Source organism: Haemorhous mexicanus, chromosome 1, assembly GCF_027477595.1.
Source record: "Haemorhous mexicanus isolate bHaeMex1 chromosome 1, bHaeMex1.pri, whole genome shotgun sequence".
Classification (NCBI taxonomy): Eukaryota; Metazoa; Chordata; class Aves; order Passeriformes; family Fringillidae; genus Haemorhous; species Haemorhous mexicanus.
In genome coordinates, this window is record NC_082341.1 from 43987060 (window position 1) to 44007445 (window position 20386).

The following is a 20386-nucleotide window of genomic DNA, read 5'->3' on the forward strand; positions in this document are numbered from 1 at the left end:
TGACAGCACTCAGGGAAGAAATCTGTGGTGAATTACTACTTACAGATGTGGCAAATCCCCCAGTAAAGGTTAAAATACGTGGCATGGTTCTCTTGTTACGCCAGCTGCAGCTTTGTGCTAAATCATTGTTTCAGCAGCAAGCTCTTAATCAGCCCCGAGTTCTAGAAACTGCTAAACAAGCTGATATTTTTAAGGACCTTTTCTTTTTTATAATTCACTAAATATCTTTATTTAGAAAAATCTTCAGACTGGAAACAGTAAGGGCAAAAAGTGAACTGCAAATGGCAGGGAGAAAAGGAGCATCATCACAAAAGCACAGAAATGCAAAGCAGACCTAAGATTGTTACTTGTACTCTGTTTTTCCACATAATTCGTAAAATTATCAAACCTTTGAAGACAGAGTTTATGTAACTGTGGGTGAAATATGCTTGTGATATATGCACCTGCCTACTCTCCTGATAGGGACTCTTGTCCCCAAAAATCAGCACTGGCGTCACTGTCAGAGTCTCCATAGCTGCTAGTGCTGCCACATCTCAAACCTATTGTCGCAACATCACTTCTTACAGATTTGGCCACAGCATCAAAAAAGAAGTCTGGTGGCAACATACTTATTTCCAAGGCGTGGAAAAAAATTAGGATGTTCTCACCTGGTATGGTAAGAGAGAAGAAAGAACTGGATTTTCTCTCTAGAAAAGTATTAGGAATTTATTCTGTGAGGAGCCCATGTAACAAACTGCTTGGGCTGTTGCAGCACCCTTGGGTACAACAAGAGCTCTGAGTCAAAAACCCTCAAGAAGCCCCCAACTTGTTGCTCTCTTAACATTTTCCTGTGCCTTTTGAGGGATTGGTATTTTGCTGCCCAGGACACTTTTTTGTGCTCTCCAGGCAGTGTGTTTTTCCAGACAGCCAGCTGTGCCAAAGAGACAGAGAGAAACTAAAACAAAAATAAAATAGAAGAAATGGAAGAAGGGAGGCAGGATTATGACTTCAGTAATCACAGGATCTGTGAACTTCTTTATGGTTACGAGTTGAAATTGCCCATTCACCACTGAGGAGTGGAGAAATAAAATACAGAGTGAGAATTTTGATGCCAGGGAAGGAGAAGGAGAGAGGGTGATCGCTATTTCATTCCCTGTATTTTCCTCTGACAGGAATATTAATATCATTAGAGATAATTGAATAAGTGGAAAGCCTGGTGGAGGTGCAGAAGCAGGAGGTAGATCTGTAAAATCTATCCACACACAAAAAGCTAAGCACTGCTCTGGAGGGAGGGCACTCTGCCTTGGAATAGGGACTGAACAGCCTCACAAGGGCATGCAGCTGGGGTGCTTGTTGCTGTTTTGTTCCCGGAAAACAAGAACTGCCAGCAATCCTCTGGCATCTGAATAGACTCGTGTCAGACAAACTGTATCTGGACTTGATGGGAAACCAAGCTGGAATACCAAGCAGCCCTTCAATCTGCTGGCAGAGAGGGGGACTGGCTCAGTAAGTAATCTTGCCTCGCAGTTGCAAAGGTACTCCATAAAGGAGTGAGCCCTCTCGCTGCACAGCCCTGCAAGACACGCCTGCCTGGGCTGTCTCTGTCCTCATTCCTTCAAACCAGTTCCAACAATAACAGCAACTCCTGCGTGCAGCTGCCTCATTAGAGAGATGTATTTTTCCTTTTTCCACTGAGAGATGAAGCTTCCAAATCCTTGTGATGTGAGCAGGTGAGGATGTCTGCTGACAAGTCCAAATGATATTTTCAGGTAAGTGCTTACCTTGAATGAGCAGCTAGAGTCAGGCTCTTTCTTTTTATTACCCTCCTCTCAGTAATTACTGTTGCTCTGATTGTCAGTAAGCCTTTTCACAAGCTTGAACAGCTCCAATGTCTGTATATATTTAGCTGAGTAGGGGATCTAAATAATTTCTAAAGCACCTATCCCTGTAGTATCTGTGAGTCTCTAGTGCAGTGTTAGAACGAATTGGGAACTGCTTGCTCTGCGACTACACGACTCTGTTCTTTTTGTAGCACCTATTGTTTAACTCTCTGGAGGGCCAGAAATTAATTTTGATTCACAGGCTCACTCTCTCAAAGTCTGTGGTGTAAGTGCATTTTAAAGCAGTAATAGTGGTCTGCAATGTTTTTGTATCTTTAAAGGACCGTGACTTCTAGCCACATGAAAACCATAACTGCTGTTACTGTTGTTGCACAGGGAGTGTCAGCAAAACAAAATTTGTGTTTGTACATGTGATTTCCAGAGCTTCTGCTGGTGCTGTTTAATGTTACTGTAAATAGAGCTGTTACTCTGTGTGTCTCTTTCCCTGCATTTTACCAAATGCTTGTGTGCTGAATTTCAGGTTGATCACTCATCTAATACCAGGGAAAACAGATAATAACTTGTAAGTTAATATCTGGGATTTCTGGCATGACAGATAGACTTTCAGAGAAGAGAAATTTTCTATGCAGAGTAACCTACTTCTTTTTCCCTCAGTTCTGCAACCAATCACAGAGATTAAATTTGCTTAACTCTTTGTTTGTACAAAGGCTGCTTTATTGTGAGTGAAAATCGTATTGCTTAGACAGACCACAAAGAAATGACCATAACAGAAGTAATAATACACACCTTGTGCACAGTTTCCACCTATTAAAGATTCATTTTGCTCCCTGTAACATTTTAGGTTTGTCGAGGGACACATGAGAAGTTATTAATGTTGAGAAGAAAACTCTTGTTGCAAAAAAGCTTTTGTTGCTTTTTGTTGTTGTTGTTTGAAGAGGTTTTGCACAATCTTCTCTCGCTATTACTAAGCCAAGACAGGAGCACGGAGAGGCTTCAGCCTCCCTCACTGTGGCCATGTGCACCCAAGCCCTGGGTCTGTAGATAATGGGTCCTTTGTAGGACAGCTCCCGTTGCTTTCCTTGCCCACGGCAGTCTGAAATAATGAGTCCAGCAGTAGGTCTCTGCACAAAAAGCTCTTCCTGCTTTCCTAGAGCAAAAATGTTTGCCAAGCACTGCTCAGGCTGGCTCTGTTTGTCTTGCTGCAAGGTCCGAGGTAGCAGAGGCCAGAAGGGGTCAAACGCCAGGCTGAGCTCGTTGTGCGTTTTCATTTGCTGTAGAAAATGTAAATGTGCAGCTCAAAAGTTTCCACTGCATCTCTGGCAATTAGGACTTGATCCAATGCTCGCTAAAGTCATTGGGAACCTTTCCACGGGCTTTAGAACAGGAGTTACATAAGTTTGTGTTGTTTAAAGGGGGTGCCCCAGGGAGGCTGAACGCATGAGCTGACTCGACAGCCACATGCCTGCTCTGCCATGTCATGCAAAAAGGCTCCTCTCAAAGTGCCCATGAAGGGTCCTGTGCAGTGCCAGGCAGTGTTAGCTCCTGAGTGAAAAAAACTTCTAATGCTGTCCTGGACCAGGACACTGGCTCCTCATGGAGCCTCCCAAAGTCCAGAGATAAAACAAAGAACATAAGCTGCTGAGGCCTGAATTGCCTATTTTTTTCTGTTAAGGAGGGACACAGTTCTGTTGCTTGTGTGCAAATAAAAGGGTCACAAGGAAGTTTCCAAGTGGTAGAACCCTGAGGATTTCATAGTCTAGGAAAGTGAGGTACTCCTAACTCCAGACTTTTCTGAGACTCATTGAAGATGTAAACCATAGTCTTTTAAAGCATTGCTGTAAAGGAACTGCTTCATTTCCTTCACATACTCAACTATACACACCATTTCCAGGCTCCTCATGTGAGTGTACAGTGGGAAGAAGCACTGCAGGGAGATCCTGTTGAGATTTGAGCCATTGCACCGTGTTGTCAGGAAGAAGTTTTTATGGCTAAATGCACATCCACACCCTCTGTGTACATTCTGCTGTCACTCTGCTGTGTTTCATCCTTGAGTTAATTCATTTTGTACCTAATATGCCCTTCCTGGTGCACTGTGCACGATGCAAGACCACAGTTCACACCACAGAGATGTCAGGTCAATCAGCCTTCTTATTAGGGTTGAATGGATTTAATGTAGCCATAAAATTAGGTTCCAAAAGCATGAATTTGGCACGTAGCATTTAAAACACAAACCAGTTTGGTCTGTTCTGACCCTGAGCTCCTGTACCTTAACAACAGCCCCTTATGAAAATCTTAATGGTGTGAGCTGACCTTTGAAAATATTATTATTTGCTATAATGTGCTTGCATCAGTCTGCATTACTGTTGTGCCAGCAGATCCTAAGGACTGCCAGTCCTTACTCCAAAGGGCTCATGCTTTAAGTAAAATCAGCTCTAAGAGCCTTAGGCAGCCAAAATGAAGGCAAAGACTGAATGACTGCACTTTGAACATTTGCTATCTCACCTGGAATATCAAAGTTTAGCAAGGAGAACTTGATAGCAACCAGAAGGCTTCCTTTCAGTGGCAGTAGAATTGAAGGTAAGCTGAGGCACCAGGGGACAACTGGCTTTGTGCCCACCATGGTCCTTCACTTAGTACGGGTGCATTTGTGAAGCACAGACAGAGGGAAGGAAAGGAAAGAATGTCACAGCTGTTGGATAAGTCCATTTCTGGGACAAATGCCTCCTGTGCCTGTGTACAGAATTTAGAATATCATTTTCCCAGGCTTAAGCCAAAGTTGCTGATAAGGGCAGTCCAGTATCAGGGAATTCAGTAAGAGCCCCACTCTGTAAGACTTTGCCTATTCTCGATGATAGAAAAGTAAGTGAGAGTTCTGGGCAATCAAGTCACTGCAAATCCAGACAGAGCATGCTTGGGTGATGATGCAGAGCATCTAAAAATACCAATTCCAGCTTTACTTTTGCTTTCCAGCAAATTAATTCTACTTAAAAGGGCCACCAAAATCCACTGTGAAGTCCTTATCATCAGCTGTTTCTCTCTAAATATACAGCACTGGCTATTTTTACAATGATCCTCTAAGCTGAATATTTTTCCAGTAGTTAGGGGCACAGATTAGCTCTGGTGGTTACTGAAGGAATTACTGTGGGCCATCCAACCAGCAGAAAAAATGTCCTAAAGAGCTGTAGCTTATAGGGCCACAGTGACTCTGCAGAGGCTTTTAAAGCAAGAGTGGCAGATGAGCAAAACCTGACTGCCTCAACCTGGGATGGCCAAATGTCATGGGAGTTATTGTTTATTGTCAGATAAATTACTTCTGATATAGTATTTCCTATAAATATTTATTCATACTTTACAAGCCACCTAAAGGTACGAGCTAAATGCATCTGGTTTCCCATGCCTGATGTGTGGTGACCTGCTACCACAACAGACTGCCCCAGAGAGACTATAAATGTTTATAGGGGCAAGCCTCAGATTTATCAGTATTTCAAGAAGTGGAGATGAGTATTAGGTGGGTTTTCAGCAAAAGATCAGGGTTTCTAACCCCAGGGCATGATATGCAGAAAAGCTGACAAGTTCTTGATTCTTTCAGGAATATCCTGGAGAAAAACATTGATCCAGTAGTGATGGGGTTTTCGTGTGTGTGAGGTGTGAGAGAAGGTAGTTAAACAAAGAGCATCCAAAAATTTTAATAGGCATTGCAATCATTATAATCTGGTATCTCATAATATCTGCCAACGCACTTTATCTTGTGTGCTCAGAACAGCAGGCCCAAAGTTTCCTGGACCATTATCTCCACACATCAAATCCAAAATAAATCGTCATCCTTTCCTCTTTGAATTTGTTCTGTGGCAGCCACTTGTCTTGGCATGAAATATTTGCCATATGGACACTAGAATATCTGCTTTGACCTTGACCTCAGAATAAGCACTGCCAAATATGTGAGGATAACTCCTGCCTTTTATTTCCAAGAATGATGCTCCATGGGTACAGCCCGATCTGCTCTCCTGGTTGCATCTCAATGTAGAGAATTCACAAGTTTTAATTTGAATAGGTGTTCTGCTAAGAGCATATTGTCTGTGGCTGGCTAGGAACTGGGAGGCAGTATCCCAGATGATGGTTTATTTGGCAGAGATATTTATTCCAGAAATTAAAAAAAAAAAAAAGAGCCAATTTTAGCATCAGGCAGTGGAAAGTGTATTGCTTGTAATTGTCTCTCACCATGTAATTTAGTCAGTGTTTTCGTCTTCTGGATACTCTTCGAAATAACAGGAGCTGCTGGGGGCAAGATGAGCTGAATTTTTTTGGTTGCAGAGCTCTGCGCTTCTCTGGTTCAGAAATGATGGGTAGTGATCACAGTAGAACATTTAGCTGGGTAAGAGGAACAGATACTGCTCCTTTGGTGAGTTTTTGCTACATGTATTGCAATGATCATGCATGGGTGTGAATGATATTTAGGATTCAGAATAAACTCATTTCATCACATTTGCATTTGCCCAACATGAAACAGAATCAAGGCCAGCAGACACCTAATCAGAGATCTTCCATTTTCCCAAGTCCCTGTCTTCCTTTGTCCCATAACAGACAGTCCCAAAGACTGTAGAACTAAATGGCATAACAAGACTCATGGAGAAAGCTGGCCAACTAGGAAGGGTAGAGCAGGGGGCAGGAAGGCACTCCACAGTCCTGGCTGGAAGTTGCTCATCACCCAGTTTGGAGTCCTGCAGTTTTGACCAACTCATCTGCCTGATTTGTTAAGACCATGACAACATTTTTCACCTCGACGCTGCTGGCTGAAATCCACACTAGCACAGTGCTAATGGTGCCATCTGATGATGCTCAGTGGACTGAGCAAAATGGATTTATTCCATGTGCTTCCTGGTAGGCAGAGATCCACATTACACTCGACAGCTTCAACATATGGAAATGGTGACATGTGATTGATGTGGTCCCTGCAGGTCACACTAACTCAGGGCGTATTAGCCCTGCATCCCGGGGAGGCTTATGCTACTGCAGCTGCCCACCTCCATTATCTGAACTAGAAATAAATGAAAGAATTGATGTTCCTAGCAGTGTGGATCTGGCACCTTGTGAAATTATGGGCAGTTCTGAGGGAGGTGGGAGGCAAAATTCACGCAATTCAACCCCACAGTACATGTGAGCACAGAACAGGTTACAACCAAACTTTGGTTGTGGGTGTGAAGGGCAGTTGTGTCAGATCACAATAATCACAATGTTCTTTAAAATGTCTGGGATAGCTGTGTGTTCTTGTTAATTTTTGACATTTGGAGTGACTAGATTTTCCGAAGTCACTCAGTAAAGCACAGCATGTATAACCCAGGTAGCCCTCTCATCAGACATCCCTTCTTGACCTAATTTTCAGCAAGGCCTAAGCAGCTGCTCTTTCAAAAAACAGATTGCTTAACGGCAGCCAAGACTGGAGGCAGCCAAATTTAGGATTTTGCAGCCAAAGGAGTGAGCAGACTAAGGTTTCCCATAATGATATGGACATTCATCTGGACACCTCCTGGACACCGTGAAAATGAGGGTGTCTGTTGTTTCTGCCCCTGAAATGTAGGATGCTTTTTAGCTTCTCCAGGGAAGTCACCTGCCTATGGCATTTAAAAGCTTCACATTAGTCAGTACTGCAAGGTCCTCTCTTTCTTTGCAACAGAAATTCCCTGTAATCTTGCTCATCACTCTCATGACCATGGGGTCGCCACAGCTCCTGGAGATTTGTCTTTCTCTTCCTACTTTCGCAGAGAAGCAGACAAAGTTGGATGTTAACTCTTCTGTCCTTCTGCAGAACATGGAAGGTATTCCTTCCAGCCAGATACACAAGCCGTGCTGTCCCCATCCACCTCTTCCTCTCCAGGATCTCACTCTCTTTTTGTGTTTTATCCTCAGGTGTTCTACTGATCTTGGCACTGACAGAAGAGCTGGTGTTTTCTGTTCAGGTACTGTCTCCCACTGTCTCCTCCTCTCAGGGCTTCCCGATGAACACTACAACTGTCACAGCCATGGGAGCAACACCTCACCACAAAGACCACCACACGGCAGAGCCCCTTCCCACGTCTGCTCAAGCCATGTCCCACTCCATCAGCCTGGTGGAGAAAGCCCCTTCCACCGGGCAAGAGCCAGAGAGTGGCCCTCGCATCGGCGAGAAGGAAACTTACCATTTGTACAACCAGAGTGCTTTGTACTCAGGACAGTCTCGCCCCAAGGGGAAAATATTCCAGGTTTTCAAAGGCAACTTCTCAGAGTCGACAGAGCCTTACCTAAAGACGACCCTGCACTCTCCCTTCCCTACCCTGAGGAGCCCTTTCACAGACCACCCGTTTCAGTCCCAGACCACAGCATCCAGCGATCCAAATGGAATGGGGCTGGCAAGAACTACACACTCAGACCCTTCTCCCCACAGCAACACCTCGGGAAGCCTTGGGGAAGCAGAGCGAGGGGATGGGACCGAGGTAGTAGTGCAGGAGGCAGATTTTGCCACCACAACTGCTGGACCATCAACTGATCCTGAAGCAGTGTCGGTGCCTTTTAAACCCACCCGCTATGGCATGTGGGATATGCTGAGCAAAAACAACTCTTGGGTAACCTTGAATCTCAGTACAAATGTCCCTCTGTTTGCTGGCTCCGGATCTGCTACAGCAGCAGCTGGTCACTCAGTTCAGACCAGTTTTGATGTCAGCATCTCGTCCTCGGCAGCGGGAGACCCCGAGGGACTGACTCCGACGCAGCACGGCGCGGTGACCAATGCCACGGCGCCGGGCAGTGCCCTCTCCTCAGTGCCTGCCACCAGGTTGTCCAGCTCCACCTCCACAGCTGGCTCCACCGCCACTGGGAACTTCCTGAACAGACTGGTTCCTGCCGGGACCTGGAAACCAGGCGTGCAAGGAAACATCTCCCATGTCACCGAGGGGGACAAACCCCAGCACAGAGCAACCATCTGTCTCAGCAAGATGGACATTGCCTGGATCATTCTGGCTATCAGTGTCCCTATATCCTCATGTTGTAAGTTAATTGCCACTTTATTTCACTTTCTCTTTCCTTAATATTCAGATTTTGGCCCACGATTCAAGGTCTAGCTGGAGACTTAACAGAGGCAGGTCAGTTTGGGATGGATGAGATGCACAGGCATCACATTCACTGACCAGAGTGTTAAACTTCAAAATTCAGGACTAAAATGTTACAGTCAAAGCATACTCACTCTATTGCTATTAAAAATCTTATGGGGTAACTTTCCACTTGAGGGTGTAACACTAGCCTGAACAACTCTGGAACATGAAGCAGCTTTACTCCAAGGTGTTAAGACAGTGACCAAAAACTTGATCAAAGACAGTGATTCTTTTAGACAGCAATTCTTTGATCTAGGAACTAGTATTTGCTGCCTTGAAATTGGAGTTTAAAAGCCCACTGCTAACCCAAAGGATTAATAACATCTGTAATGACCAATAATTCAGGAAACACCTGTTTTCCAGTGCAATAAAATATTTCATTGCAGGTAGTGCATGAACGGTCAGATTTTAAAATCTGATAACCAAAGTGCTGATTTCCTCCATTTTAATTCCAATTTACAGTTGCCAAGGGAAGAGAAAGAGTTGGAAACCTTGGCCTTCACATACCTGGAGTCAGCCACCTGCAGGACCAGGGCAGGTTGGGTTTCCAGAGCTGGCTCAGGATCTTGTTGTTTGATTCAATTACAAAAAACACATGGAAAATTATGAGCAAGCTTGTGAGTGCTTGCCAGGATGTCCCGTGCCTAGCTGGGTTGTATCAGCTTGGTGGGACAACATATTCTCTGGAGTCTCACTGTCATGGGGTGTGATTATTCTGAGCTGTCTGGAGTGAAACAAAACCAAACATTTCCCAGCCTTTGATGCCTGAGGAAACATAAAGGAGTAGCAGCCAACAACACTGAGTATTAATGCTGTTATTTACAGCTGTGAGCTGTACTGAGCACAAGGCTAGATGAGCTGCCTGAGCCAGTCTCACACACACCTTACTCCAGCCAAAAAGGACATTGCTGCTCTCTCCTACTCTTTCTGATGTGCAGGTACCTGATCCTGCCCCTCTCCTTCTTCCTGGGCTTGACTTTTCACCCCCCTGAGACACTTACAGCTTGTTAAAGTGGCAAAAAAATACTCACTTTACTCTTTGGTACTTTCTGTCCACCCAGTGAGCTGAATCAGCTCCCCACAGAGTCAGATGAGCATGAGACTCAGAAAGGATGAGGCTGCAGGAATGCAGACCTGGAGAGGGGGCCATACTAATCCTTTCAGCAGCTGCAAATTATTGGATTGGGTCAGCATATTTGTTAGAGTCACACCTCTGGGACCATCAATTCTGCTATTGCCAACATGGTTAAAACCACAAGTGAGAACAAAGCTTAAGGCTAAAAGATGGGCAGTCGAAGAGAAACCAAAGCAGAATTTGCATGTGCATTTCTGTGCAAGATGGAGAGGAGAAACTGGCACTTAGGAAGCATGTGGTCAGAAGCAGCAATATTTGATGATTTGATGAATATGCCTTGTCTGCCCATCAATAGAACTAGAGGATCAAATAAATTCTTCTAAGACTTACATTTTGGGCCAATATCCAGAAAGAAAGCTGAGCTGGACAGAAAGCATCTAAATATAAAATAAGAAGTGTAAAACCATACAACACAAGCATGGGAAGTATAGCCAGTGGGTAAACTGGTCTGTGTGTGCAGAGTGCCATGTATGAGGTAAATAATAATCATAATAGTAGCAATAACAATAGTAAGAATAAAATGAGAAGTCTGATAGCAGGAGTGCTAACCCACTGTTCATTAAATAGAAGTGTTAGCACTTTTCTTCTTTTCATTTGTGCCATAATGCTGTGTGTTCATGTGACTCTGCCTATTCTAGTTCTTGTATCCATAAGCTACAATTTTTTAAAAAGTCAAATGTTATTTTGAAAGTTATCTGTATCAGCTCTAATACAACTGAGTGTTTAAACTATTCAAGTACTTAAGTCCTGCTCTCAAGACCAGATTCCTGAGGATGGCCTTCATTGGGACTGTCCTTTTAAAATCCGGGGATCCTCGGATGTATTTCAGAGCCGAAATGAACGGCCGGCAGGCATTTAAATGGTATTTTTGGGGGTGATCTGGCTTTAGATGTAGGAAATCGATTCCATCCCGACGTTCGGCTGTCTATGGCGTGCCGCACGCCGGCGGGGCGCTTTGCTGTGTGCGCGGTGCGCGGCGCAGGGGCTGCGCTGCGCGCTGTGCGAAGGGGACTGCCGCCACCTCCCGGCACAAGCGCCGCAGCGGGGGACAGCACATGCTCCTCTCCTCCGCCCTAGAGCGGGCTGACGCCGGGAGAAGCATGAAGAACAGATATTTGGGGTTCATTTCATCTTCAAACAGCGAGGAAGTTTTCCAAGATAGGCTCTCTCGGTTGTTGTGGGCACGGATTGAGAAAAAAATATTGTCGTGCTCCTGCCTTGGGATGCTGAGAGGCTATAGAGGCACAATCCCGTGCTGTTAAATACCTGAGCTGCCTCAGGAAGGATCAAGCCACAGGGGAAGTCACTGAGAACCCCTTACAGCTGTGGGCTGGTGGCTCTGTGCTCAGGCTGGCACCTTCAGGACCAGGCAGAGAGACAGCCTCAAGGCAGGAAAGTTAGCCACACACCCTGGAAAAACATGGAAAGAGGTGGGGAGAGGCAGCCCAGAGCCTTTGCATGAGGCTGAAGAGCTGCAGGAATCCAATTAACTCAGCTCCCTTGTCCTGCTAGTGAGGGGTGCCTGGAGCCGAGCCAGCTCACTGACCTCCTGTTTTCCCAGAGCCTTTGAAGAGCTGTGCAGTGACCAGAGCACCTCTCCTCTGCCCGGAGTCCTTGTGTCTTTCCATAGAATCTCTCCTCTGTGTGAGGATCTACAAGGAGGCTGGAAAAGCTTTCTTTGGAGGGCTTCTGGGCACAGCTTGTGCTACCCAAAAATCCTTGGAAGGGAAAACATCACGACACTGCAAAGATGTCTCTGTCCCTCTCTTATCCCTACACGCTGCTTGCTGTCACACATGTAGTGACAGGCACCTGGTACATGAAAACCTGTGGGCATTTGAGCTTCTACAGCTGGGGAAGTGACTTGCTGGAGAGCAACCACAGGAGCTTTTGGCTCCTCAGCCCCACTGGAGGAAGTGCTTGGGATGCTGTACTTCCCCTCACAGAGGACAAATCCTGCTGGGGTTTCCTTGCTGACCTTGCTGGGATTTGCACCGAAGGGCAGGAAGCAGCAGAGTGTTCAGCAGCACTATGCTCTGATGTCTGAGTCCCACTGAGGACTGGCAGGTCCCACCAGCCAGTGCTGGTAGAACAGCTCAGGGGCTGTAACTCAAGCCTGAAGATCTGTGCCTCAAGAACTCCCCTGCTTAAATAAGAGCTGGAATTTAGCCTCCCACCCTTACAATTCATACTTCTTTACAGATGCACATATTTCTGAGTCCCACTGAAATCCCTGAAACTGCTAGTCAGGAGAATGATGCTTTGAGTAGGAATGCACAAGCCATGTCTGCTGCATGAACCTAGGGAAATCATTTCACCTTTTGGCAGCTCAGTTTCATGGTATAAATCATGAGACTAATGTTGCTAATGCCATAGGAGGGCTGCAAAAATGAAGGATTCTGTATCATTCCCTTTCCCAGAATAGCAAAATCATATGTAACAGTGATGTCATTATTTTCTTCATGTCACAGTTTGAGTTGGGATTGCAGTGTCCTTCAGGCAGCCTTGAACATTTTTGTGCACATGCTGTTGTACATGTGTAGGTGCCTCTCTCTGCAGTGCAGAACAAGAACAGTATGAGCTCATTTTAAAACTCACTGTTCCAGTCCTTGGGCTCCTGGTCCTTGCGTCACCGTAACTACAGAATGACACAATAAAATGTGGAAGAACAGGAACTTGCAAATTAGATGCACAGGAGTCAATTTATACAGTCACTTCTGCTGACACAGGAGAACATGAGAGGAAGGCTGAGCCTCTCAACACAGGCATCAGCAGAACTCAGAGAATATGTGAAGAATTGCCTTAGGCCTAACCTCACTTAGCTCACATTTCATGCACTGGAACGCTTTCCAAAATTACCTCATTCACCTTCTCCATCACAAAACCTGTGCTTGCTTTCCAGTCTGAAGCAAGAGAGATCCCAAGCCCTGAGCCTAAGCCCCAGGTGTGAACTCAGGCTGAGGTGGAGTGATTCCTGTCTCCAGATGTAAGCAGCTGTAGTCAGTAACCAAATCCATCCTGATTCCTTTATCACAGCTAAGTATGTGCTGCTACATATAGGAAACCAGGGAAGTAGAAAGAAATAAGGAAAAAGCTTTTTTGGTCATTGAGGGAAGGGTTCTTTAAACTCAGATTATGTTGTGACTTGCAGGCGTAGGGAGGAATAAATGAAGATTCTTCACCCTGAATATTGCATGACTTTTGAGTGCTTACAATTTCAGGTCTGTTAACACTGTGTTGTGTGGGGGGGCTGGAAAGTGGGGGAAGGGAGTGTGCAGCTGTGTAAGACTGGAAAAATATTTTAGTGAGTTGAAAGGAAAGACTGTCAGAAAACTGTAGGGAATTGGTTTGATCTCATTACACTGTATTAATGAAACTGGATTGAATGTGGTATATAATCATAGTGGGTTAGATTAAAAAAAAAAAAAAACCACCAGAAGATTAGAGAAGAGTCATGGAATGAGGAGTGGAGAAATGCAAAATAGTTCCACTTGTGCCATGATGTAGCACAAAAAGAGGCTGAAGCCTATATATGTATAAGAGATTTCTGACAGCCTAATGGAAGTTTTTTATAGAAAAAGCAAAAGAACATGGAGGAAGTGATGGTTGAAGGTGAAAGTATTTACACAAGAGTAATGTAAGCATGTCCCCACAATGGAAATTAAACATTGAAACAAAATTTATGGGAATGGGATGTATCTTTAAATACACTCTGTATCCTTAAATAAAGCTAAGTATTTTCCTATGAGATGTGCTGTATCTTAAATACAGATTATGTTAAAGGTAACAGGTGAAAGTCTCCTGGTGTGCAGGCGCTAGATGGGTGACAGTAGGTGATGTACATGTTCCCACCAGCCTAGAAACTTATAAATCTGTGAGAATCTTGTTTCTCCTTTTTGTGGGATGTTTTATGTCCTGTGTCGTAGGTGGGGGGACAGATAATGCCGATGTAACTTGCCCTATGGCCAAAAAATGTCCAGTGTCAGAGCTGGAGCTCATCGGCAGCTCAGCCCCTTAACATTTGAAAAGACATGGGTTAGAACTGCTTCCAGAATCTCTGAACCTCCAGAGACCCCTGATATTTCCTATCATGTGTCACAGTCTCTGTACAAGGGACTTCAGGCTGACACAGGGACAAACACTGACGTGTCCTCCTCATGGCACTCGCTGTTGACTTGAACACTGAGCAGGCAGAGGGAAGTTAGCTGAGATTTTCTGACTCCCAGAAAGCAACCAGAGGATTGCTTGAAAAGCAGGGAAGAGTTAACCACATTATATATCGGGATAGATAAGCAGGGTGGTGCAGCTACTAGTTCTCTCTTCAGCTCTGTTGTTGTCATTACTGCCATTTGTGCCTTCCAAACCATCTCTGCCCTCTGTGTATTTCATGCACTTAATATGCCCTCCCTGGCCATCAGAGTTGTCTGTCTGGAAGAGTTTTTCTGTAATACATGGAATTCTAATTATGGGAACAAAAGGATATCTTGGAATATAAAAGCTGTGCCCTGGTCCTAGTGTTCTGGAAGTGGGAGGTCCTATGTTGGCTACATTAGTTTCACTACAATATGCCCCAAATATGGCATGTTATGTGGTAGATGTGGCACTTAGTGCTGTCGTTTAGTAGTGGATCTGGCAGTGTTTAGGAATGGTTTAGGAATGGTCAATATTCCTAAAGGTCTTTTCCAACCTAAATGATTCCATGATTCTGTGAAAAGGGCAGTTAATATAAGATGAAGAGGGACCAGCCCCATTCCAGCCCTGCTGTCCTCACTCACCCTCTTAAATGAGTTCTCCTCTGCTTTGAATTGGAGCAGCTTAGGTAGATATCCTTCTGCTGAAACACATATTTGTGGAAGCTCAGGAACCCATTTTCCATGCTGTTCCATCCATTTTCTTGTGTGTGCACCATGGTTGTAGACCAAGAGTGTAATTAAGAGAGGGAGAATTATTGCTGTATGTATCTACACATGGCAAGGCCATTTCCTGCTGAAAGAAGCTGGGATCTCTCTCACCTCAGTGTCACTGGCTTTCCAGCCCCTAAACCCCAAATCTGATACTTCTCTCTCAGCAACCACAATATTTTATAAGCTGTAAAACCTGAGGCTTTCAGAAAAATATTTGCACAGAGTTGACTTTACTGGGGCTCTCACATCCTCCGGCACCTTCAGAAATTCTCTGTGCCTTAGGGATGGATCTCTTGTTGCTGGAGTACTGAGAAGCTCCAAGGACTGTTTGCTCTCACCAGCAGTGGTGAGGACTAAATGCAAGTCCTGCATCACTTTCTAATCTGTCCAAGCTTGCAGGCTGGGCTAGGACATGGAGAGGGCAGCAAAGTAGAGATAAAAGGTGCAGCCCTTCAGGAGGACAGGCATTTCCCCAGGCAGGGAGAGCAGTTCTGAGGGGGTTCTGCACCCCAGTTCAACAGTTCTGCACCATGAGGTGCAGCAGCAGGATTCACACTACTGGGCTGTCAGCAAATGAAGTTGTTAGTGACAGAACTGCCTGAACTGAAAGACATTGATTTTTTATTTATTATTATTCTTAGCAGTTTATTCTCTTTTTTAAATAGAGCTCTAGCCTTGCACTTTTGTGTTGCTATTCTTATGTGGTAGATGGGATAAGGAATTAGATCCGTGGCACATGGGTAGCTGCAATGTCTGTCAAAACATACATAGCAGCAGTGATCTCTCTGCAGTCTTTTCTTTCCTCTGAGTTACCATTCTAATACATAATTTTACCTGTAGCTGAGGAAATAATACATTTTTCTTCTTCATGAATATTTTCTCTCTTCTCTTCTACCATGTGGGATTTAGAAATGATAGAGGGAATTTACAGCGGGGAATTTCCTATTTCACAGGTACAAATCCAAGCAAGTACATGTGCAGCTACCTGTCTGTATAAATCAGGTAGATTACAAACACCACTGGCCAATGAATTCCACAGGTGTAAGGGGAGCAGACAGAGCTCACACATTACAGCTCTGAGCAAACCCTTGCACATGTCCCAGCTTCTCCCCGAGCCAGGGCTGGTGGGAGCAGTAAATCTGCTGCTGTGGGTTTGCCTGTCTCTCCTAAAGTTGCCAAGATTACCCATCTGAATGGCAACAGAGATGAATAAACTGAAAGCAATTCCAGAAAATAACACTCAGCCAGCTTTGTGTTCAGCTGCCTGCTGGGAGAGAATTACCTGGGCATTTCTGGGGCCCAGGATTCCTGTGGCCCTGGGACCAGACAGACTCCTTAACATCAGGAGTTTCACTTGCTGGTCATTTTGTCTTGCCTAGCTGCTCTGCTTTAAGTTCAGGTATTTCAGATTGTAAAAGCTTAAGTACTTTCTGCAGATGAGAAAAAAATCCCCTCTCAGACATTACCCAATTCCCAGGTAAGTGTGGGAGAACAGGTTACCCTTATCAGTAGATTCCACATCCCACAGCTGATGGAGACAGGCAGGAAAAGTCCAGCCCTGGTATTAACACTATCCTGGAAGTGTAAGGTGTGTGAGACTGGTGCCACAGGGGATCTCCACACCACCTTACCCTCTACCATCCTACTCAGGAACCCATCTGTTCCTCTGGCTGGTTGCTGATGTGTTGGAACAAGATCACAAACCAAAATCCAAGTTACAAATGGCAGGCAACAGAGGCAGGGATCAGTGGCACTTCAGGACAGAAGCTTTTGGTATTGAAGCCACACAACTGCAGCATTTATGACTCTGCTATTTGAAATAGGACAGGTATCTCTCACTGCCCACTTGCTAATGTGCTCGTCACTGCAGCCTCTGAACACACCAGATGCAGAAAAGATTCCCACAGAAGCATCTTAGTCCCTGAGGAATGCCCTCTCTCCTAGAGGGTCTATAAATCCCTGCTTAGGTATTAAAATGCCATCAGCTACAACAACAAAGATTTTCATTAATCAGCCAGCCACATCTTGAAGATTATACACTCACATCAATAAGAAAGCAAAAACTGCATATTCTGCCAAGCCCAAAGCCTCAACTGCTTGGCCCAGATTCTGACATAATTGTGTAAGGTTTGCTAGCAGAAAGCTGGGACTGACTGAGACTGAATGCAGGTCACCAGCCCTCTCCTTAAGTAACAAAAAGTACAAATCCATGGTACTGATGAGTCCTTACTGAAGGAAATAACCAGATTTTTGGCATGTTTCTATTGACAGCAGTTCTGCTGACAGTCTGCTGCATGAGAAGGAAGAAGAAGACATCTAACCCAGAGAACAACCTGAGCTATTGGAATAATGCTATTACCATGGACTACTTCAACAGGCATGCTGTAGAGTTACCAAGAGAGATCCAGTCACTGGAGACTTCAGAGGTACCTCACTCACAGAACTGCTGTCTTAAAACTGTAACTGAAGCCATGCTGGGAGGAGGGGCTGTGGTGGTGTGGTGTACACTCATCAGCCTTTACTTAAGGGATCTGACTGGTTTGGTGGGATTATTCACACATGAGCAGGTGATACTGCTGACAGAAATCTATTCCCTGGCCTCAAAGACAGAGAATAATTCAGTTTAGTTCAAAGATAATTAAAACCTAGAAACAGTGGAGAGTCTGAGTTTATGCTAAAACGATTTTCAGATCAGCTAGCTGACTAGCTCATGTGACTAAATTTAAAAAAAAAGTTTAGAAAGGAACCTCTAAGATGTGATTAGACAGTCACAGTCACTTCATTAACCCCACTTTGCTTTCAATCATGTTGCTCAGGCTAAGGCATGACCTGGTCTGGCTTGCCCAGAATCAAAAGTCAAGCCTATTCACATACAGGATGGTCTTCAAAAGCTGAGTAATTTAAACCAGATCAGAATATGACTGAACTGGGGCATACTCAGGTGGACCCATATGTGTGGCTTTCTAACCATAAAAAAGAAGTTGCAAATGCATCTTTGAGGAGTCAAGCCCAGTTGAGAGACAGGAAACACTTGCAATGAGTCAATAAAGTGGAAAAAAAACAAAAAAAGAAATGTGAAAGCTCCAAAGAGATTGGAAGTTTGGTGCAGCTGATGTCTGGGTCCCCAGGCTGAGAATGAATCAGCAGACCCTCAGAGGAACTTTTCACTCACAACTCCTCCTGCCTGACAAAGGGAGAAACAAGTTCACCAAACCCAGCTCTCCAGAGTCACAGCCCACAACATTCAGGCGCCTTCGGGGGATTGGGAGGAATGCCCTGTGTGCCCGTGGAGGTCAAAGGGTGTGAAGTGCTCAATCTGCCTCTTTGTTTTTCCCCAGGACCACCTGTCGGAGCCGCGCTCCCCAGCCAACGGTGACTACCGCGACAGCGGGATGGTCCTGGTGAACCCCTTCTGTCAGGAAACGCTGTTCGTGGGACACGAGCAGGTCTCTGAAATATGACCCCCCAGCTGCCCCCATACTGCAGTTTCATCTCCACCGTCTCCAAATTATAAATATATATATATATATTATAAATATAACCTTTGTGTAACCCTGAACTACAAGAAATGTTTTCAGCTTTTCTTTTGTCCCTCAGAATTGTCAGCCCCTTTTTTATAAGTGTGGTAAAACTTTACAGAACAAACTGTGGCTTTATAAAATAAAGGTATTTCTAAGCAAAACATCTGTCAAGTGGACTGTATCCTTTCTGTGACTCCAGTACTGCCTGAGCACCAACTGGGGTGAGCCCTTTACTGTCCCACTTCTAGTCTGAGCTCCAAAACTCTTTTATATGAGCAAGGACAAGAACGGCTCTTTTTTCCTGCATAGGTGTTTTAACCACACAGCACATTGGACTTACAGCCACTACACTTCAGCCCAATAAGCCTGGAATGATTTTCTCAAGATCAAACAGCCTCAAAAGAAGGCATGTAGAGTGCTCCCTTCAGAGGAACAGAAAATTTCTTTCAATTTATCAAAAATCTTGCAACCTGGTGACTAGGGACTACCACCAATTGAATGCTGTGGCTTTGACCACAATTCCATTTCCCCACTGTTTTATTTATCTTGTGTGTTTAGACTGCTGGTGCCACTGAATCAAGTTTCCTCATACCCTCTTCTCCTCTCTGGGACTTTCCCCCTTAGGAAGGAAAACACAGCATTTTGGAATAAAATGGCAATTCTTTCCTACCCTGTTAAGTGGTAGATTGCAGACTCTAACAGTGTTAGGGGAATAGTAAGGGTGAACAAAGCTTAAATGATGGATTAAAAATAGGTTGCTGCAAGGCAAGATTAATATGGAACATGGAATGACTTGGCCCAGATCAATGCTCTCTCTCTGAGTAACCCAGAACTGTTACTGTGGGACCAATTCTCAGTTTAGCTTCTCAAATTGCTTTTTCAGCAAGTGAAATGGCTTCTGTCCTTTTAAGTCTTGTCCTCCCCCCACCTCTGGCCTCCAGTTCTGCTGGACAATGTTCTGCTTTCGCTCCTCACTTCATCAGGAGCAGGCTGTAGGGGCAGTTTAGCTCCTGCTCCACCTGGCTGCTCCCTGCCACTGGCTGCTCAGGTTTAGTGCTTGGCTGCATGAAAGGGATGTTTGGGCAGGACAGGGTTAGTGTAGCATCATTAACCATATGCCTTGTTCAAGATGAGCCACAGCTGGTACTAGAAAAGAGACTTACAGCAGTGGCACATCTGGTCCAGCTGTGCCCACTTGCCCACACTGTCCCAGTGGCTGCTGTTGCTCAGAGCAACATGACAACTTCACTAAAGGATGGCTGGAGTCAGACCCAGACTTGGCTCAGGGGGACACAGAGGCCTCATTGCTCCTCCTTCCTCCCCATCCCACACGTGCACTTCTTCTGTGCCGAGGCACAAACCTGAATGTGGACTACAGGCATAGTAAACCAGAAGATTGTAATGTTACAGGGACTCCCCTGGATATTTGTTTCTCTGCTCAGCATCAGAGAGTAAAGCAGGGCTTTCTCATGAGGTGATGGGGCAGGCAGGATGACAAGGCTCTCTATGGACATGAATGGGCACTTTGGGATTAGATCTTTTCACCATGGGATAAATGCTACACAATATGATACCTGTGATCCTTGTGATCAATTACTAAACAACTTCCAAGATATCACTGTTTGATAGGAGAGCAAAAATTCCCTTAGGGTATTGCCAAGCCCAAAAGCAATCCCACAAGGATCTTTGCTTTTATTTAAAGAGGGAGGTGGACAGAGGGAACAAGGTTACAGAAAACTAAATTCAGATCTTTGAAAAAAGAGCCCATATTATTACATTTGTTTTCAGTACATGGTATTACTTTTGCAAGGGATTTTTTCTAATTAGACACAGAGCAACTACACTGAAAATACTGTGTAAGAAATACTGGAGGACTTAACCAGCA

General features: G+C 44.8%; 1 protein-coding gene across 4 annotated transcripts in view; it reads left to right on the plus strand.

Annotated features, from left to right (window-relative positions):
* The window catches only part of TMEM108 (transmembrane protein 108), a 154105-nt gene extending 135443 nt beyond the window's left edge, over positions 1 to 18662 (plus strand). Inside the window, exons 1-4 of one of the 4 annotated variants that reach the window (XM_059847655.1) lie at positions 1559 to 1748; positions 7725 to 8837; positions 17252 to 17406; positions 18319 to 18662. In XM_059847655.1, coding sequence (XP_059703638.1) covers positions 1736 to 1748; positions 7725 to 8837; positions 17252 to 17406; positions 18319 to 18441 — 1404 coding nt within the window. In that variant the 5' untranslated portion in view covers positions 1559 to 1735 and the 3' untranslated portion in view covers positions 18442 to 18662. Of the gene's footprint in view, positions 1 to 1558; positions 1749 to 4229; positions 4398 to 7724; positions 8838 to 17251; positions 17407 to 18318 lie in introns of those variants that run through there. The other 3 variants (XM_059847664.1, XM_059847645.1, XM_059847636.1) reach the window with 3 other exon arrangements.
* The last annotated feature ends 1724 nt before the right edge of the window (positions 18663 to 20386 follow it).